The sequence below is a fragment of the Oreochromis aureus genome, linkage group 16, assembly GCF_013358895.1.
Source record: "Oreochromis aureus strain Israel breed Guangdong linkage group 16, ZZ_aureus, whole genome shotgun sequence".
Classification (NCBI taxonomy): domain Eukaryota; kingdom Metazoa; phylum Chordata; class Actinopteri; order Cichliformes; family Cichlidae; genus Oreochromis; species Oreochromis aureus.
In genome coordinates, this window is record NC_052957.1 from 2,308,706 (window position 1) to 2,328,752 (window position 20,047).

A 20,047-nucleotide genomic window follows, 5' to 3' on the forward strand; every position below is an offset into this window, starting at 1 on the left:
TACCATTCACAGAGAGTTGGGGAATGGCTGCAATCACAGCATTGTAAGATGGTGACAGATGTACCCTTAGGCCCCCTCCTCGATTCAGGGAGGGTCTTTCCCTTTTCACGTAAATGGCCTCCTTGACTCCACGCTCAAACCAGCGTTCCTCCCTGTCCAGGATGTGTACATCCTCATCACTGAACGTGTCCACTGGCCTGTAGGTGTAAATAGGCTGCAGAGTCCTGGCTGACGAGGTAGCTCTTCTGTGTTGTGCTAGAATGGCATTGATCAATGGTCTTAGATCAGTGGCTGTTGATCAACAGTCATGACAATTTGCATAATTAAGATTAAGGAAGTGACCTCACAGCCCATTGTTCATTCAGTGGTGGTGGTTTCAGTCATTATGCAAATGTCCTGTTTATAAGGTTGGAAACCTGCAGTCAGCTGAGACTGAAGAAGTCACCTGGATGAGTGACGAAACGTTTCTCCCACTGAAAACTTCCAGATGAACAGAATCAACCTTTGGGATTTAGTTGGATGATTGAGCATGCATCAAGACAAATACTGCAAACTGTTCTCTGATTACCGAGGCTGCTTCAAGCGGTCAGTCCACAAATCCAAATAAAAGTTTGCATTTTGAGAAACAGCACTGACGGTCTGGAGCATGGAGGACATTTACAGGCTGACCCATGTTTGGGTCAATATCACCCAAACATCAAGCTTTCAAATAAATAAATCACACACATGTTGACAACATTTTTATTCAGAAGAGTTTATTTATGTATTTTTATTGGTACAGTTGTTTTAGTCACAGTGTGAATGAATTCACTTTAAAATCACTGAAGAGCTTCTATAGTCTGAGCCGGTCTCTACTCTACAGTATTTACAGAGCAGTTTGGGAATTCACAGTTTCAGTTTCTACTCAGCCTATTTCACACAAGTTCCGCCCTGTGTCTGTGCGCTGCTTTCATTTTTATTGCGTCAGGTTTGTTTTTCCTACAAAGAGTTTCATTACGTCTGATCTGATTTATAAGCAAGCGGTGATCGACGTGACAGCATGATTCATAGTGCGGTCAGTCTCATTCCAGTCCAACAAGCCTGTTTTCATTCATAACCACAAGATGGCGCCATTAGTCCGATGGTAGTTCGGCAGCTCGCGCCCACGTCGGTGCAAATCCACCTGAAGGTGTAAAAACAAACACTCAACTCAGGGAAAGGGCCGGGAGAGAGCGAGGGAGCCGAGGTCTGATAGGAAATGGATCTGATAGATGATTTATTATTTATACAACGTTTTTAAATATATGTACACTATTTTTTTGTTGTTTCAAAAACAACCCTCGTGTAAACTTTTATTTGGTTTCCGATTCCATCTCACTGATAGTGTCTTAAATAAGGACATTTCATATTTGGAATATTTATGGATCAAATTAAGCGCTCAGGTTCAAAGGACTGTGCGTAATCTGATCGTAATCGCTTTTCCACAAGAATTAAATTAAATTAAATTAAATTAAATTAAATTAAATTAAATTAAATTAAATTAAATTAAATTAAATTAAATTAAATATTTAATTTCTTGGTTTTCGTGTCTTACTTACATGCAAGAAGACTTCCGGTGTCATTGGTCATAATTTTGAGTTTAAACACAACTTTGCGCCGCTTAAAAAATCCTCACATGACATTTTTAAAACACCTAATTTTGAACCACTTTGAGCCTAAATCATACTTTCCCCGCCAAACACCAAAGTCGGCGTGTTGGTGCTATTTGTCTGTCCTCCCTCACTGCAGTGTGTCGGTTTCCCGGTGTGTCTAAAATACGCATCGAGAGTCAGTTGTAGTGGTTGTTGATGTTGCTCAGACTGCTGATGTTGTTGACGCAGCCGATGTGGGACGGGGACACGGTGCCAAACGGGCCCGGAGGCTGGAGGTTGTGGCTGTGGTACAGAGCCGCTGGTGTGGACCCAGGCCAGTAGGAGAACCCCGAAGGCCCCACGCCAGGAGCCACGAGATTCAGTTTGGAAATCCCGGAGAAGGGGATCGGGGAGAAGTTGCCCTGAAATTTGTAGATGGCCTGCTCGGTGGTGGACGGCTGGCACACCTGCGCCAAGCCGTGGAAATCAAACTTGTAGGCGTATCTTTTGCCGTGAACTTTGGTCATGATGTTTTTGTCGTAGTAGTAGCGCAGCGCCCGGCTCAGCTTGTCATAGTTCATGTTGGGTTTGCTTTTGCGCTCCCCCCAGCGCCGAGCCACCTCGTCGGGGTCGATGAGCTTGAACTCTCCGTTGGTGCCCTCCCAGGCGATGCACGACATGTTGGTGCTGTCAGAGAGGAGCTCCAGCAGGAACTGCCAGAGCTGAATCTGCCCACTCCCTGAGTGTAGAAAGAAAAGAAAATCACAACTGGTCCGGAAATAATCTGAAATAAACCCCGAAAACAGCAAGGCAACAAACCAAAAACAGCAAATTTCTCTCCAATAAAAATAAAAATAAAATATTATAAATATATATATATATATATATATATATATATATATATATATATATATATATATATATATATATATAAACTGGTCCCAAAATAACGGTTTACATAATTCAGCATTATCAGTTCATGAAAGATAATATTGTGAATATCAATCATATTGGAAAATTCAGGTATTAAATAATGTAAGACACGCAAAAGATACGCAGTTATTTTATTACATATAATTAAAGATAACTCCATCATGACATCATTTTAAAAATCTGTATTTACTCCTCTAAAGCAGCTTAAATGGGTCTGGTTATATTTAGCTTCTCCAATGTTATTTTCTATAACATATATTTAAAAAACACGCTGCTCATAATCATCAGAAATTTTTAAAAAATTAAAATATCTTTGTAGGAAGTCCTGAGAGCAGTAAGACGGAATATTAGCATCCAACACAAGAAGTGACAAATTAATATTTGCCGTTGTTTGTGTTTTGTTTGTTTTTTAATCATAAAATGAACATGATTTTATTTTATTTCGAAATGATCCCGGAGATACTTTGATAATTATCTGTTTTTGAGGAGAAAAAAACAATAATGTGATGGTATTAAAAAAATAAATAACTGAATACATTTCAGAACAGGCTGAATGATCTATTAAACCTAAAGACGCGACCAGGAAATACATGAAACGCAGAGTAAACGCATTTTAATCCTGATATTATTGTGATATATTTTGATTTAATAACATTTATTATGATATTGTGATCATTACTTTTTTATTTCATAAACTATTTTATGCATCCCACCCGTTTGCGATATAATTTGAGAGGTTTATGTGGCACTATTTGCTAACATTATTATTATTATTATTATTATTATTATTATTATTATTATATCATGTTTTATGTTTTCATATATGTTTGCGTTTGAAGACGCCCTCCATTAAAAATAAGTTAATTGCTAATTAGGAGCTGGACACTCCGCAGTGACGGTGTTTAGCGTCTCTGCGGACGAGGCTCTGAGTTTGTCCTCTTACCTTTTTGAACTCCTGTATTTATCGGAGCCCAGGATGTTCCTTTGCTTTCTTTCAACAGATTTTCTGTTGGATCTGTAATGAAAACAGACACATTTTCAGCATCTTCATTCAGAAATTATGACAAGAGGATTTCTTGAACAGAGGATTTTTATCACTTGTACTTCCAAATATTATGATTTAATATTTATTTAGAAGAACAAAAATCTCTTCATGGTCAGATTTTTATAGGCATAATCTAGCAAGAAGCGCAATATGTCAAGAAAGTAGAAAAATGCATTGAAATGAAACGGAGGACTGAGATTACAGCTGCTCAAAAATGCTCTGATTTTTCTAAAATGTTGCAAAACTAGAGAGTGCAAGGAAAAATACAAATAAAACAAAATAAGCTTTAAAAATTCCACAATCGAGCTTTAAAATCCTAATTGTATCCTGGTCCATTTGCAGTCTAATGCCTGGAGCATGTCGCCTTTGCGGTCTCCTCTGCTAGAAGCCAGGAAACGCGTCCAGGAAAAAGGATTTCCGATTTCCGACAAAAGAGCAGACGGGCTTTCAGATTGAAACGGCTGAACAATGCTCTGGCCTGGAAACGGAGCATCATCGCCGGCAGGACACCGACACCCGGAGAAAAATGTAAAAAATCTCGATAGATACATATATAACGGGCTGTTTCTCTCATTCTTAATGGGACCAAATGACGAACCTGAGAGATACATGTTGAACATGAGGTTTCCTCCGCAGTCCTGTCTCATTGTGTTCACTTGTTCAGAAAGGGTTGGATTTCATTTCGTTGGTGGCGGAGGAAAAGATTTTTATTAAACTTTATCTCATAACTGTGATCTGGAATAAATGCGGGTAGACAGATTGAAGTTTCCAGGCAACTGTCACTGGCCCCCATCTCTGAGACAATATTCAGACAGCAATTTCCCCTGGTGCATTGCTTTAATTAAAAGAGCAATTTACCTCTGTCAGCCCGCCTGGCGCCCACAATAAAAAGAGGCCAATAGAAATTCGGCCCTTATCAATCCACCATCACAGTTTAATAAAGTTTCCGCGTTAAGATCTGAGTTTCTATGGTGAATTGAAGTGTTTGACATGGAAACCAGTTCAGATCCTCCTCACTTTTCCGCCTCTTTACCTCTCGGCAAACAACAAAGACCTATTTCATGTTGGAAAGAGAATATTTACCTTGAAAAAATACGCTTCAGTGGCCACGAGAAAACAAGAACATTTCATCCCTCCTAACCTCCTCTGTGTGGGTTTAAGGTTATATGGCTTCAATCTGGGGGTAATGAGGTCGTAACTTTAAAACCATGGCTCCTGATGCTCGTTGACGTTATCGTGTCCACTCATAATTTTATACTTCTTCTGTTTTTTAGAAGCAGTGGAGTGAAAAGCCCATGGGCTTTATGGCCCTGTGCTAGAGTCTGCGCATTCTTTCAGGCGTAAATAAGGCATTATACGGGCAACACTGGCTGATGATAGAGCTTTATGCAACTAATAACACACATTACCTTTATTATGAAAATCCTCAGCTGGGGGACCTATTGTTTGAAAATTCAACAGTCTTTAAATAGTGTGTCAAAAATGCATTAAAAATGTACCAAAATATATAAAATGCGGGGGAGACTTAATGTCTTTAGATATGTTCAGTGTCCCTGGTTTGGTTCCAGCACATCTTGTAAAATATGGTTTATGTCATATTAAAGCCAATATAACCAAAGCAAAAAAGACCAACAAACCCATTTTATTAAAAACACCAAATGCAAAGACCCTGACACTTTTTCTTCTTCTTTTTCCTTCCCCAACAACAGCATCAATGCATCATAACCTCACAGTGCAGCATATGCCTGCTGTCTGTTAATAACATGGTCCTAAACACAAAAGCACTTTCACTTCTGTCACTTGGCACATTTGAGCCGTCTTCTTTGCCAGGCCTACCTCGAACAAAGATTTTAAAAGATACATTGCTTTAAAAAAGGCTGGGCTTAGCACTGCTGCCTCACAGCAACAAAGTCCTGGCTTCAAATTCACTCTTTGGCTTCCTCTCACATGCCTGTTAGAATAACTGGTGATTGAACATATCGCAGGTTGCCAGTTTATGGCCGGTATGGCAAATTTACAAAGCCCCGCCCACCATGACCCTGAACTGGATATGGATAGATAAACTAGTTCCTTTAATTTACTGAAAATACACCTGGCCTTTGTAAAGATGACAAATTAGTTCATAACATATAATCAGTCCTCTGTGCTGACTGAACTGAAAGTGAATATCTGCTTATCATTAATCATCTTTATAATGAGTCACATGACTGAGGTCAGACACGCACAAATGCACACGTGTTTATTCTTTATTTTTTAAAAAGCACCAGAGCATCAAGTGTACAGCTGTTTATTTTTATATGGTGAGTTATCACAGTCAAAGCAGACAGCTTGGAATAAAGTATCAACAAAATTGAATAGTAACATGATTTCAACCAACACCAAACACACACACACACACACACACACACACACACACACACACACACACACACACACACACACACACACACACACACACACAGGAAAAGCTTTGTAACTGGCTGGTTCAGAGCTCATAATCATATATTTTACAGCATATTTTGTCCCCCTTCAGTTTGGAGATGTGCTGGTAGGTGTGTCTTTGGTGTTCAAGGCTTGCTTTAGCTGCCTGTGTAACAGATAAAATTCGCAGGCAACTTAAAACAAGCCTCGAAAGCCAGACTGAATCCGCTGGAGCAGTGAAAGGAAGAGAAATGGATACATAAACGTCCACCTGTGCTCAGTCTGAGGACAGAAATCCACTGGAGGAACATTCAAATTTAAAAGTAAAAATAAAAAAGAATTTAAAAAGTCATTGATCTGGGCTAGAGTCCGTAATTTATAATATAAAAAGCAAAGTTAGCGTCAGATGGTAGCCAGGTGGTGTAATTTCTCACTTTGTAAACCTAAAGAGTTAAAAGTGTCACTGTTAACAAACCCCACAATAACCACAGGACTCAGTTTGTTACTTAACAAGTTTAAATGTTCAACTCAAATGAAGTAACTTCATATTTTAAGCTGTAATTCTAAACAACAGACTAATCAACCCTGCAAACATTAAGAAAAGCTGTAACAATGAAGTTTTCTCTGTAAAGTCTCTGGCTTACCTTGCTGCTCTGAGCTGTGTAGCTGTAACTTTCTTGTCTACTCAAGTGTCACTCCTCTGTAATCCGCGCTGCAGCGGCTTTAATCAGTCTGCAGAGGAATGTATATTTGAGAAAGGTGTGTGCTGTGTGGTTACACATTTATATAAAGATCCTGTTTTTTGGGTGTGGGACTGTGTAAGCTTTTGGGGGGGGTGTAACACGGAATCCTATGTCCTGGACCAACAGGAGTAGTGTAGGTGGAGGTAAACACACTCCAGGAACCCGGAGTGCGACTGTAAGATCAACATCACAGTGACACATCAGAGTGAGCAAACAAATGCTAAGCTACTAGACTTTCAAATGAAGTACTCACGGTATGCAAGGTTGAGGTGTGGACTTAAAGTGTAATGCTGTATATGCTGTTCACATTATTAAGAGCTTTTGGATATCTCTTGCTTTTATGCTGCAGGGGTTTCAGTTTTCATTTGGATCAAACTGATCGATTAAGTTGTGAAACCTAAAATGTATCTAAACTTTTATCTGAAACTAAAACATCACATTTATGATGTTTTGTCTCTCGGAGAACTTCTGCTGGATTTTTTATTAAGTTTGTTAGGTTTAATAGCACTTTAACACCATCATAGCAAAGGAAGTCAGTTAAAATTAAATAAAAAACCACTCATGTCCATATTTTTCTCTTATTTACATGTGTCTGTTAAGGAGTGTCAAGTGTCTAAAGGTGCTGGCTTTGAGTGGCCAACTGCCACATGCTGCTTTCATGGAGCGTTGCCTTATTGGTCAGTTTGCCAAACTGTGCCTCAAACAGTTGAAAAACAAATAATAGAAACGAAAGTGATCTTGTGCTCTTGTTTATTGGAAATAAGAATACAGTCTGACAAGAACAACATTATACATCCTAAAGCCTAACAGAATCAAATCTTTCCATGGATGTTCACTGAAAGGCCAAATATGCACTTTAAATAAACACAAAGCAAAACCTGCCTCTGAGAACAGCTTCTTCATAGAGCTACAAAGGTTTTGCAATGCTTGGACACCTGCAGTCTAACTGCAGGTCAGATTAATAGCTCAGTAGAAGTCTATTATTACAGCCAGTTTCTCTGAGCTCTTCATTTCCATTTATTCTAATTGGGTTGATAAACTTTCATGTAAAAAAAAAAAAAAAAAAAAAAAAAGAATACCGACAAACAGTGTCTAGTTTTGAAGAAAAGCCTTTATTTCCTATTTCAAGAACATGCTTCAGCATGATAGTAGAAGTAGGTACTTAGATATCCATACATGCAGAGCCACAGAGTGATAGAAAGAGTTTGTCCATCTACTGTTCTGTGACAACGATCTGTCCAGGGTTCAAGTCGAGAGAGCGATTATGGGGAGGGGTTTTTTCTTTCTTTTTCAAGTGGGGTCAGGCCGGCAGTGTGGAGGCTTAGTGCTGGATCCGACGAATGGACTGCACCTGGTTGGTGTGAGCCTGGGTGCTGTACTCATTGTAGTTTCTGTATTCACCTTGGTGTCTGTCTCTCTCCAGGATGTACTGGTAGCCACGGTAACCAGGGAACTGGTAGGCAACCCAGCTGTAAAGACGGAGGGAGGGTTAGAGTGAAGGATTCAGTGAAGCATCTTAGAGTTCAGCTAGTCTTTAAAGTTTAATGCACTTTGGTAAATTCAGTGCAATTACAAGGTTGAGCCTTTATATATTTTATCACACTGCGTGCAGCTTGTCAAGCTATATTTTGCAGCAGCGTGTTAAATTAAAAACTAACTTGAGTACAAAGCACAATATGTAAGTAAAAGTAGTAGCTTGCCTCCACCAGTGTATGAACGTGAGCGTGAATGAATAATGGCATTGTAAAGCGCTTTGGGTGCCTTGAAAAGCGCTATATAAATCCAATCCATTATCATTATTATTAAAAGCACGTGCACATGTTTTGGGGTTTTTTTTTTAAGAAAGACGATGAACGCAGAGAAAATTGTGTAACTTACGCTCCTGAGTTGACTTTGATAGAGGGCACCTCCTTGCTGCACCAGCCCATGGCCTGTAGGGATGGGTAGTCATCGCACAGCTCAAACTTACGGCCCTGGAAGTCCTCACACTCATACATGGTCACCTTGCTGTCACTGTGGTTCTGCAGAGAAACAAACAACTCATTTAGAAGCTGTTGTATTATTTTGTAATTGGTAAGTAATTAGAGAAATAAAGAGGATATTAATGCTAAGATTTATGAGGGTTTTATTCAGGGTTGATTAGAAAACTTATAGAACTTATGGCTTCATATTTATTTTAAAGGAACAACAGACAAGGAAAGAGATCTTTAAAAAGTAAATTTCTAAAGCTAACAGAGGATAGGAAGCGTCACAGGATGAGCAGCCTGGAAGTGATGCATTAAAATAAATATATGCAAACACATCTGCAGGATTCACAAGAAGGAGGGAGGTTAATGTCTCAGGAGGCGTGGAGAAGAGAGACCACTGACAAAGGCTGATTGATAAAAAGAGAAAACAGATAAATAAAAAGGAGGAGGGACTCACAGCACACTTGATGGGTCTGAAGGAAAGCAGGTGCTCGGTTCTGTAGCTGCTATTTCCGCTCCAGGCCTCATAGCGAGGATAGTCTCCCTTCTCCAGGATGAACTGCTGTCCCTGGAACTCTGGGTACTCATAACCCACCCAGCTGAGAAAAGAGACAGAAACACTGAGGTTAAATGTGCTGGAAACGAGAGAATAATCCCCAAATAAAAAAAAGAACACTAAACAATATAAACTTTTAATGAACGACTAAATACACAGCACAATGATACTGACACTGTCATCCTTCTTAAACAATAGAGTCCAGCGCCCACAAAAAGCAGCATGCAGCTCCTTTTGTGAGTGCAGAGCACAAAGCAAACATTAGATACTGCTCCTGCCTCCACCGCCGCTGCTGGGCTGTACCCACCCCGGCCTTTTTATCTGATCACGAGTCACAGCCGGCAGCTGCACGCAGCCAACTCATATCACAACAGGGACACACTTGGATGCATGCACACACACAGACACACACACACATGCAAGTGATACATGCCAAGCAGCAAACTAATAACAGCGCAGGTTATAATTTAGAGTTTTTGTTGTTCTGTCTGCTCGACTTCTCGATTTTAGTCGTTTTTTGAGTCGTGTCTGCTTTAGTCCAACCTTTTCAGGTCAGTAAGATTCAAGTTTCAAGAGAAGAAATGTGAATGTACAAGATGCTGCTACTAAAATAAAAAAAGAAAAAGTGCTGATCCATAATGAGTTTACAGTTATAAACAGCTTTAATGTATCTTTTACGGTCACTTACGGTCCATTCTCCACCTTGATGGAGCGGATCTTGTTGAAGCCCCTCTCCATGATGTTCTGGCACTCCAGCATGAACTCACAGCGCTTTCCCTGGAAGTTCTCTTCCTCCCAGACTGTGATCTTAAACTGGCCCATCTGCTCCATCTGTTGAGTGTTCATGGCTGCTGCTTCTCCCTCGGGGGTTACTCTCTGAACAACGTAGAGAGTTTAATAAAGACCCTCAGCATAAAACAGATTAGGAATAACACCATCATACAATCACAACTAAAGCCCCGGATAGCATGAGCAATCAGTGGGGTAGAGCTCTATAGAGAGCCAGCCACATCTCTAAATTATCCTAAAATTGCCATTTTTATCTGGAAGCTTGGAGAAAAATAAAACATTTGTTGTATCTATTTTTAGCTCACTCTCCAAAGGTGTCACAAGTGAAAAATTCCATTCATTCTTTACTTTTCCATTTCCTCAAAGCACAGATTCAATCAGCAACCACGTTTCCAGCTCATAAACTGCACCGTGAGACTCCAGCGTGGCAGATAGAACCACTTCCAGCCAGAATCAGAGTGAAAGCTTATGAAGCTTCATCTCTTTCTAGTCTGGCTCATTTGATTTTGTTGTGGTGGAAAAGTACACGACACTGCATTCAAGAAAACGCCTGTATTGTATTTACAAGCCACACACAAGCACACCAGAAAGGCATCATCTTGCCAGCTTATTATAGGAATACACAGCTGTCCCCAAAAGCAGAATAATAAAGTTTTTTAATGTTAACAAAGTGCGTCTGTAATAGACTAACTACCTAAGCCACAGTGTGGGGAGCGTCTCGCTGCCTGTCGCTTCCACCTAGTACACAAAGCTGTCACCGTCACTGTTTCTTGCAGCTAAATCTGAGGCAGTGCTGAGATACTTACAGACGGTACTGAGGTGGGACAGATCCAGTATAATCAATGTCGGGGGAGAGACCCTCGCCTGTGTTTTTATAGGGCTGGGCCCCCTGGACCCGAGCCACTCCATTTGCCCAGCAGCCTTGCACACTCAGCAGCTGAGCGGGCCGGCTGAAAGGGGAGCATTAGCCTCGTGCTTTGTGGAGGCTCCAGAGCACCATTGTCCTCAGAGCCCCAAACTGACTTAGTCATCAATATGGCAGCCACGGTCAGTGGCAACCTGACCCAGGACTATACAATGGCAACACACTGACACAACAGTTTGATTGGTGTAACGGGATAATAGACACATTCTGGGAGCTGATCCCCTCCCCCTCCCCCTCACTCCCTCACTCTTTGCTGTAGGTAAACTGGATCCTAAACTAGAGGTGGCAAAGGGTCCAAGGAATGCCGCACACTGAGCCCAGGACATGTGTCACTTTCATCTAGGACACGTTTTTCTTTCTTTTCCTCTGGATCTGGAAAGAACTGGAGGATGAAGTGCTGCAGTAAAAACTGCAGTGCTTTTTTTCAGATTAGGATCAAACCAAATCACAGTTTTCATTATACAAATGAGTACACACATAGAGGTTGTAGCATACACAGTTTTATTGTATTAAAGAAATTCTCTTTATGCTGATGAGTCCACCTACATGAAAAAGAAAATGTTTCCAATATGATCTAGATGGTTATGTTGTACGTTTTGTTGGAAAAAGCCAAGCTTATTCAGGTTTATTCTACTTTTAAATGTCATCTGTCTTTTAAACAATACTAATCAAAGCTGCATTACAGATGTAGTAATTATATTTGCATGTTTTGCCGTATTTTCCTATTTTTATTTTAATTCTCTTAAGCTCCAAAAATCTGTATGAATGGCCTTTGACATTTAATGTTATAAATAAAAACAAGTTCAACGTACTTTGTATACTTTTTTCACCCTTTATTAACAGAATAGGCCTTCTTGTTTTAGAGCACAATGTCTGTTTTTATTTGTCCAATGTGAGAAGAAAACATCTCCACTGCTGCCTGAAAACTGTTGAGCAGTTCATCACATCCGGACCACATTAAATCAGACATCACCTGTCCATGTGCATCTCTTACATTCACATTTTTGCAGGTTTTGAACACATGATCATAACAACAATGCGACATGATTAAAGAGGCAGTTGAGTTTTCCTTCATCATTGGTGACATCTAGTGGCTAAAATGGTTATTACACAGACGCTGACAAACATGATAAAGTGAACATCATGAATCGAATTAAGGTTGACAGTTAGTTGTGTCCGTTTCTCCGGTTAATTCAGTGAAAACTTTCCAGTTTGTGTGGGACGATAGGAGTAAATATTCCTCTTTTCTCACTAAACATACAGTAAAAAACTCATTTTGCTATGACTGTGTATACGCTGTGTGTCTGTGCTGCTTACTTGTACAAACAGCTCTCTCATTGTCTGCTGATAGCCCATTCATTGTCCCTCACTCCACATGTGTGTGTGCATTAGCCTGTGTCACCCAGCCTGCCCTCAGAGCAGGTGATGGCAGGTGAAAGGAAAGGCTTATAAAGACACAGATGCTCTGTGTGTAGGTGCATATATTACATCATCAACTGTTTACACAGACATGTTGTGGGGACCTGCCTCCCTTTTGGGCACAAAATCTATATGAATTGTTCAGTTTTGAAGAGTAATGACACTGTGTACCCGAACACGCAAAAACCTAAGTAAAATAAATGATATATCCGTACCTTTGAACACAAACCTGACACTGACACACACCTTATTTCCCTGTTAAATGCAGCTGGTGGGGATTTGCATACATGAGGGGCAGTATAGTCCAGCACAGAGCCAGTACAGTACAGTTCTACTTTGAATCCTTATCTGTCTGTATAACAAATCCATTCATTTCTTCCTGCTGGTCATACGATAGCTCTGCTCTGCTGACCGGCGGTAGGTCAAGTTTAATAATAGTTTGTCAAGTCGTAGCGCAAAAGCAAATTCACTCTCCTCTGTAGCTTCAGCGCTGCCTCTGCTAACTGAGAAATGGTTTGTCTAAGCAGCTACGAGCTGCACCAGCTACACAGCACACAGTGATGTTGTTTAACCGCTTTAACTCATCATTACTGATATGATATTTTCACATGGGCAACACAGAAAGAAAGTTTAACATTAAGTTTAGGTTAGAGTGAAAGACAAACAAAATTATCATAAAATAACTGTCATGAAATTGGTTAACACGATGAGTCACGTTATGGGCTGTACTGTAGTACACATAGGATATATTTACTGTATTTTCTCCTCCTCTTTTATCAAAGGAAAGACTTTCGCTCCATTTGTCTTTTACATTTTCCTGATCCCACAATGACCCGTGTTTGGCAAAGGTCACAAGTTCACCCCTTCATTCATTCACCCAGTCAAATGCAAAATATTGGTGGCAAATACACTGAGAGCTATTATCTGATGACCGCTCTGCATTGCCGGCTAAAGGTCATGGAACATTTGATTATTTCACAGGACTCGGTGCTGGCTACCACCCCCACGTACGCTTTCCTGAGGCTTAAATTTGGTATTACACAATACACAATATTAACACACATCCATGTGTGTTTTTTATTTAACAATATATAATTAAAGTAGATTCTCATGGTAATTTTCATATTTTTATGCACCAACAAACTGCTTGGTATAACGGTCCTTATGGACTATTAAACAGAGGGTCTGATGGAGCAACAAGTAGTATTTACTGGGAAAATGTAAATAAATGTTTCAGTGTTGTTTACCAGCCCTGACCCTGCAATGTACAACAACTACTAGATTCTGCATTGGGATGAAAGTGAAGGTTGTGAAACTAATGGAAACAGAGATAGAACTGAGATAGATAGAACTCATCTACCATGAGCTGTAATGCAGGTGTTATAAGCTATAATGGCTTCTTCCTTCCTAGGAACCATTAAAAGGTTCAACATTTTCTATTTAGCAACAATCCATTCCTTTCAAAAACATTTAATATTTAATATTTAAATGCAGCTTCTCAAACATATATACATTGAAATATATCAGTATCTATATTTTGGAGTATAATGTTATATTCCAGGTGTCTGTCCCTGAGTGTATTAACACTGCTTGTCTTCTGGGTCAATTTGAGTATGGACTATTTGAATAGTGAGTGAACGCACCTGCGCACACACGCACACACACACACTGCCCTGAATAAATGCCCTCCTTCAGGTGGAACGTTACCCTGGAGACTAATCCAGGTGAGGATGATGTGAGCAGGACATCTGCTGTACCGCCTCCTCTTGCCCCCGCTGCTCTGACAGGAGGGACATCCAAGTATTTGATTTACACGGTGAAAAAAAAAAAGAAACATGGTAAAATATATAGATTGTAATTGTTTTCTGTAGACAATTACGATGAAATTGTGACGACAGGCTCACGCGCGCACTCTGCTGTTAGCATTCAGGTGTCTGAGCAGACAGATCAAACACAAAAGAAGCAAGTTTGCCTGAGGGAGTTAGACAAAGTGCTGAGATAAAACTCATTTGAGTTCATTTGAGTTCAAAATAGAAGCCCAGCAGCTTGTTCAGCCAACTCTTCAGAGACTGAGGACTTTAAAACATTAACACTCACCCCGCCACGAGAGAGCCGAGGCAAGGACTAGCCAAGGGAGCGAGAAAACAGGCCTTGGGCATTTGCATGAGTTTTCATTATCAGTAACTGTCAGAGGAAACAGCACACGGCCTACAGGCAGCACATACACACAGCCCCTCACGCCGCTCACCCATTTACAGATAGTACTGAGCAGTTTGGCAGACAGCACAAATGTAATCATGTTCCTGCTGAACAGACACAAACGCTTGTCTTAACAGCACTAATACAGTATAACCCTGCAGAGTCTGTAGGGTCACAGCAGAGGCTGCTAGAAAAAAGACAAGCCCAGTGAAGTTTAGACTATTTTATTCATAAAGTCGATATAATATGTTGTAGCTGCCCCTTTTTTCTATATGCAGCACTTACTGCGCTGTGGATCAGGACAAAACATCAGGAAGAGCAAAACAGGATGTAACTGTAAAAACAGGATGACACCATAACAGCACATAAATAAACAATATGTTAATGCTACATGTGGCTATTCACACATTTCACTTGGGCATTTGCATGATCAATACTGGAAAAAATAACAGTGAACAAGTTAGTTACATTTACAGTGAATAACGCATGCACGTGTTTAAATACACTGCAAAGTAAATTGCAAGGGTATAAACAGCAGCTCCAGCAGATCTGTATCACTTGACTGACATGCTGAGTACCATTCAAATACTATGTTTGCTGTGCGCTAATGTTTGCCTTCCTCTCACACAGACTCTGCAGATGAGGTGGCCTGAAAATGGTGTATTTTAAAGGAAATTTTATGTTCAGATAAGAAAATATGACACACGTCTGGTACGCAGGGCTTTTTCTAGCAGGAAGGCCTGAAAGTTTCCACCATTAGCTGCGATTACAAGCAGCTTGGTCAGAGTTTCAGATTGCTTTGACTTTTGTTTGCTTGCATTAGTGTAAGCCACTTGAATTAAGTATGAAATATAGGAATGATGTCATACAGTGGAGGTGTTAGGTGTAGAGATCTACAGGTCGAGAAATAAGCTCGTTGCCAACATGGACGCAGACTTTCTCAGCAGGTAAAATACATTTCATTTATTAATTTCTAACAGTTTAAGTGAGATGTAGAGTGGCATAATGTAGATATTAATGTTAGCATATTAGCATGTTATCGGTGTTACTCTGAATGGGCAGACAACTTTGGGAAAAACTTACCCAGGTGGACGGTAACCAGTCAGCTTAACCAGCAATGATACAGCAAGCAGGTACAAGCAGAGGCCCAGAGTGAGTCAAGGAAGTAATTTAGCAAGGTGTGCCAGGTTGGCACATGCACCAACTCTCCAAGATGCCCTGACATTCAGACCCAGCAGGCTGTATGCTGAGAAGATGATATGAAAGAAGGAGTGACTTTCAAAGATGACTTACAAAGATGCCACAGTGGGCTCGAGGTGAAAAAAACACCCAAACACACACTGCTTACACTTGCAGTTTGTGGGACAATGTGAGACACAGTTAGTAATGCTGACAGGTAGCCTAGCTCTACAGGTGTTTTAAACAATGACATTGTTTTTGTAACTTTGCTTCTGCACAGCACACCACATTTTATATCAGATAATCAAGCTGTGATTGAAGTGCAGCCTTTCAGGTTTAGCAAAAATCATTTCATCAAGTGTTCGAAAATAAAGCCTGTTTATGTGTAGAGGCTCAAAAGTAATTGGACAAACTTAATCCTTTGCATGAATGCATGAATTCATGAACGTTACTATGTGCCTCGGTTGCTGCTTATGTGCGTGTGTCTCTGTCTTCGGATTTGTAACAGTTACTGTAAAGCACTGATGAACTCTTGGGTTTGTTGGATCATTGTCCAGCTGCACTATGAAGTGCTGTCTCACCCCAACCAGATGGCCCCGCCCCTCCCTGAGCCTGGTTCTGCCGGAGGTTTCTTCCTGCTAAAAGGGAGTTTTTCATTCCCACTGTCGCCAAAGTACTTGCTCATAGGGGGTCTGTGGCGTGGGTGTGGTCTCTGGTCGGCTGCAGAGGAGGGGTGGCGCAGCGAGCTCCCGGGGCAGTGCAGAGGCGGGGTGAACAGGTGTGCTGGGATGTGAATGTGATTGTGACTCTTTATATGTTCACAGTGACAGTCGGAGAAAGAGGAGAGCGGACGTGACAGCGGAGCGGGAGTGTCTGTGTCCCATTGCAAACCACAGTAAAAAGAATGTTCAAATAAAGAAGTGCTGTCACCACGTCCGTGTCTTGTACGTGTAAAGGGTCCAACTTCACAGGGTCATTTGATTGTTGGGTTTTTCTCTGTATGTATTATTGTAGGGTCTACCTTACAATATAAAGCACCTTGAGGCCACTGTTGTTGTTATTTGCTGCTGTATAAATAAAATTGAATTGAATAGAATTCATGTCGTCCCAGTCCTGAAGCAGCAAAGCAGCCACAGACCGTCTCACGACCACCACCATGTTCTTGTTATGAAAGGCTGTTAATTTGATCCAGATGTAACTGGACTCGAACCTCCTAGAAAGTTCAGCCTTTCTCATCAGTCCACAGAATATTTTCCCAGCAGTCTCTGGGATCATCCACATGTTTTTTGGGAGAAAAAACAGCAGTGCTTTTCTCCTTGGACTCTCCCACAGAGGCCATTTTTTCCCAGTCCCTTTCTGAGCCAAGTGAGGCCTGCAGTTCTTTAGATGTTGTTCTGGGCTCTTCTCTGACCTCCTGGGAAGCTTCAGCACTGGACACACAAAACCTTAGATTGGCTTTGTGACTCTTCCCAGACTGACAGGTGTCAGTGACTTTGTTTCTCAGCTGTTTCTTTAGATGGTGGCATAAAGGCTGCTTTTTGAATTCTTATGGTCTACTTCGCTTTGTTAGACAGCTTCTATTTAAGTGATTTCCAGATTTAATGGGGATTCATTAAGCTAATAACTAATATTTATATTACAAATTGTTTGATCCGAAACTCATAAATGTGACAAATATCCAAAATTAAATGAACAGTGAGGGAAAGAGCAAATAGTCTCTCACAGTACTGTTTCTAACTGCTAGCAACATGAGTGAGATGCTACATGATATTAACATGATTTAAATCTTCAGTAAAAAAACTAAATTCATTGTGAGAAGCAATAACAGGACTGAGCTACTGACTTACGTCGTCTTACACATTATGGATTTGTGATACAAATAACATTCTCCTTCGTCTTCTGTGGAGGAAATGTGTTAGTGAGTGAGCCGCTGGTGATAAAACCAACAGGTCCAAACTCATGACTGTGGCATTATGTTTATTTCAGCTAGTTCCAGCCAGGTGGCTCGGCCTCCACGGTGACTCCTAAACAAATTACCTGCAACTAACGCAGCTGCTGGAGCTGCTTGGAAGGGTGTAGCAGCAGCAGGACCAGTCGGGACAAGGTAACCAGGATACTGAGGAGTGTGAGCTTACCCTTCCTCTGGTTTTAAACAAATATTGACTGGTGATTCGAGCAGAGGCAAATAGGCTCTCAGGTAAAGAATGACATGCAGGACAGGCTTTCTCATGATATTGCTCACAAGCACAAAAGATCTGAATTACAAAATTATACAGTCTCTAACATTTGAGCCACAAGGAAGTCCTAGAAATCCTAGAAAGAAAATACAAAGACTTATAATTGTATGTGTATGATTAAGGTTAAATGCATTTTTCTCTGATGTTAAACAAAAGCGTGCACATTCAAACCAAACATCAAGCGTTTGGTATATTTTGGGGGTTTTGGGGTGGGGGGTGGGGGGGTAATATAATATAATATAATTTTACTAGATGTGTAAACATTTTTTCAATATCTAATAAAAACTTGTGTTATTAGCTCTTTATTTGTCACCCAGGGCTCAGCTTATAGCTCTGCCTTCAGGCTGGTGGATAAAAACAGCACTTTATGCTTAACTACAAAGGTGCAAACAATGTTCAGTGTAAGACAAAATAAAGAAAACATGAATATCAGGATTGGGGTGGCTTAATAATGCATCACAGTTTCTAAATAACAGATGGCTTCTATCAGATGTCTGCCATGTGTGGTTAATGTTTAGTCAATGGCTAACATAACGTCCCATTAAGCCCATCTCTCTGCTCTCTGGTGCTTGCCTGCGGTCTCTTTATGACGTAAGAGATGGATGGTGATATACAGGCCCCCAGTGGAAAACACGTTCTGTCATCATGAATGTGCCAATAGGAAAATGATTATCAAAAACAGCACTAAAGGGAATTACGGATCCCTGACGCTGTAAATGTCAGCCTCCTCAATGCGTACTCGTGTCATTCTGGGGCAGCTTAGTCAAACACACAAAGACAGGTTCAACCACTGACCGCCCCCCCCCAAAAAAAAGAACAGTGAGTGATTAATACTTGGACCCAGTCCCAGTGTCAGTGACCCACGTTCGCAGTAGTGAGAGTGTGTGTCACTGACGCTGTTACTGCTGCTGTGAGCAGATGGGTGCGTCTGTTTAAGGCGGCTGCTTTTGACAGGACATGTGGATTGAGTTGAGTCTGGGATACATAGTCTTACTTAGATATCTTTACTTTTTCAGTAAAAAAAGGAAGAAAAGACATATACAGTACATGTCAGATTTAAACTGCAACATCTATTATAGCATCAGAGCACCTTTGTTCCTTTCTAAACGGACACAGGAGCAACAAAAGAGTCTTTAGCCATCAGACTTTGAATGATTGTTACTTGTTCAGTCAGGTAGTGAGCTGCTTCTATGCTGCCACTGCTTTCTTTAGAGCATTGCCTGCTGCCAGCTGTATGCAAATGAGACAATCTACCTGTTCAGTGAAATGTACAACACACCTGGAGTTACTAAAACAATGTTATCTGAGAGGGAGCAGACTTCCTGTCTTCATCACCGATGTTTTTTGCTCTTTTAGAAATGTTTGACACATTAATAAAGGCCACACTTTGACTCAGCTACCTGTCCTTACCCCTTTGGGACATTCAATGAAAACACCTTGAACTGGTTGCAGGAAACAACACTATCATTCGTCTCATTTAAAGGCTTCCCAGTGATCTTCTTCCCTAACTAAAAGTCATCCTTGTGCCTTTTCCAGTTGCCAACCCGTACCTGCGTAACGCGAGCCGAACGAACAAAACTTCATCTTCAGGTATTGTACGTGAGGCTCAACGTGAAGCAAATACGGATAAAAGGGGAAAGGTCACAGTGTAACTCGGTCCAGAGAGGGATGTGGCGGGCACAAAACAGCTGGCTTCTTCGTGTTCAACCTTTAGGAGAAGATTTTAAAAAGTTACAGCACCAAGCAAAAGTTGTCAGAATGGATTCTCTGAAACGGAACGAGTGAGGAGCTTCAAAGCTTACCTTTAGAAGAAGCAAAGCAATAATAGCAGGCGCAGCCTCAGACCTCACCTTTTATACCTCTACACGCTCTCTCTCTTCACTCGCTCGCTCTTTTCCTTTCTCCACCCCTCGAAGTGGATCCTCGGGGCAGGCACAGACACCTGTCGCATGGTGCGTTACTCTGATCCAATATTGACATAAAGGGGGGAGGGTTGTCTGTGTGTGTGTGTGTGTGTGTGTGTT

The 20,047-nt window shown here is 40.9% G+C and overlaps 2 protein-coding genes across 3 annotated transcripts; both read right to left on the reverse strand.

Moving 5' to 3' along the window:
- Positions 1 to 749: 749 nt before the first annotated feature.
- fev (FEV transcription factor, ETS family member) lies at positions 750 to 4,360 on the reverse strand. The gene is made up of 3 exons (XM_031730064.2): positions 4,187 to 4,360; positions 3,487 to 3,558; positions 750 to 2,349 (listed from the first exon to the last, which is right to left on the reverse strand). The coding sequence occupies exons 1-3, from the start codon at positions 4,233 to 4,235 to the stop codon at positions 1,808 to 1,810; spliced, it is 663 nt and encodes a 220-aa protein (XP_031585924.2). The 5' UTR covers positions 4,236 to 4,360; the 3' UTR covers positions 750 to 1,807.
- Positions 4,361 to 7,843: 3,483 nt separating this feature from the next.
- Positions 7,844 to 15,709, reverse strand: cryba2b (crystallin, beta A2b). 2 transcript variants are annotated; one of them, XM_039599734.1, is made up of 5 exons: positions 15,691 to 15,709; positions 9,964 to 10,151; positions 9,177 to 9,318; positions 8,631 to 8,773; positions 7,844 to 8,221 (listed from the first exon to the last, which is right to left on the reverse strand). In XM_039599734.1, exons 2-5 carry the CDS (start codon positions 10,119 to 10,121, stop codon positions 8,074 to 8,076), a joined length of 591 nt encoding a protein of 196 aa, XP_039455668.1. In that variant the 5' UTR covers positions 10,122 to 10,151; positions 15,691 to 15,709; the 3' UTR covers positions 7,844 to 8,073. The 2 variants fall into 2 exon arrangements, with proteins under 2 accessions (XP_039455668.1, XP_031585922.1); XM_031730062.2 differs by lacking the exon at positions 15,691 to 15,709 and adding an exon at positions 10,871 to 10,957.
- Between the last annotated feature and the right edge of the window lie 4,338 nt (positions 15,710 to 20,047).

Bases quoted from the DNA above. Each gene is read 5' to 3' on its own strand.
- fev (XM_031730064.2), bottom strand. From the start codon at position 4,235: ATGAGACAGGACTGCGGAGGAAACCTCATGTTCAACATGTATCTCTCA. The intron at 3,559-4,186 runs GTTCGTCATTTG...TTTTCATTACAG, and splicing joins GTTCAACATGTATCTCTCAG to ATCCAACAGAAAATCTGTTG. The intron at 2,350-3,486 runs GTAAGAGGACAA...TTCTACACTCAG, and splicing joins AAATACAGGAGTTCAAAAAG to GGAGTGGGCAGATTCAGCTC.
- cryba2b (XM_039599734.1), bottom strand. From the start codon at position 10,121: ATGAACACTCAACAGATGGAGCAGATGGGCCAGTTTAAGATCACAGTC. The intron at 9,319-9,963 runs GTAAGTGACCGT...CTCTTTTCTCAG, and splicing joins ATCAAGGTGGAGAATGGACC to CTGGGTGGGTTATGAGTACC. The intron at 8,222-8,630 runs GTAAGTTACACA...CCGTCTTTACAG, and splicing joins ATCAAAGTCAACTCAGGAGC to CTGGGTTGCCTACCAGTTCC.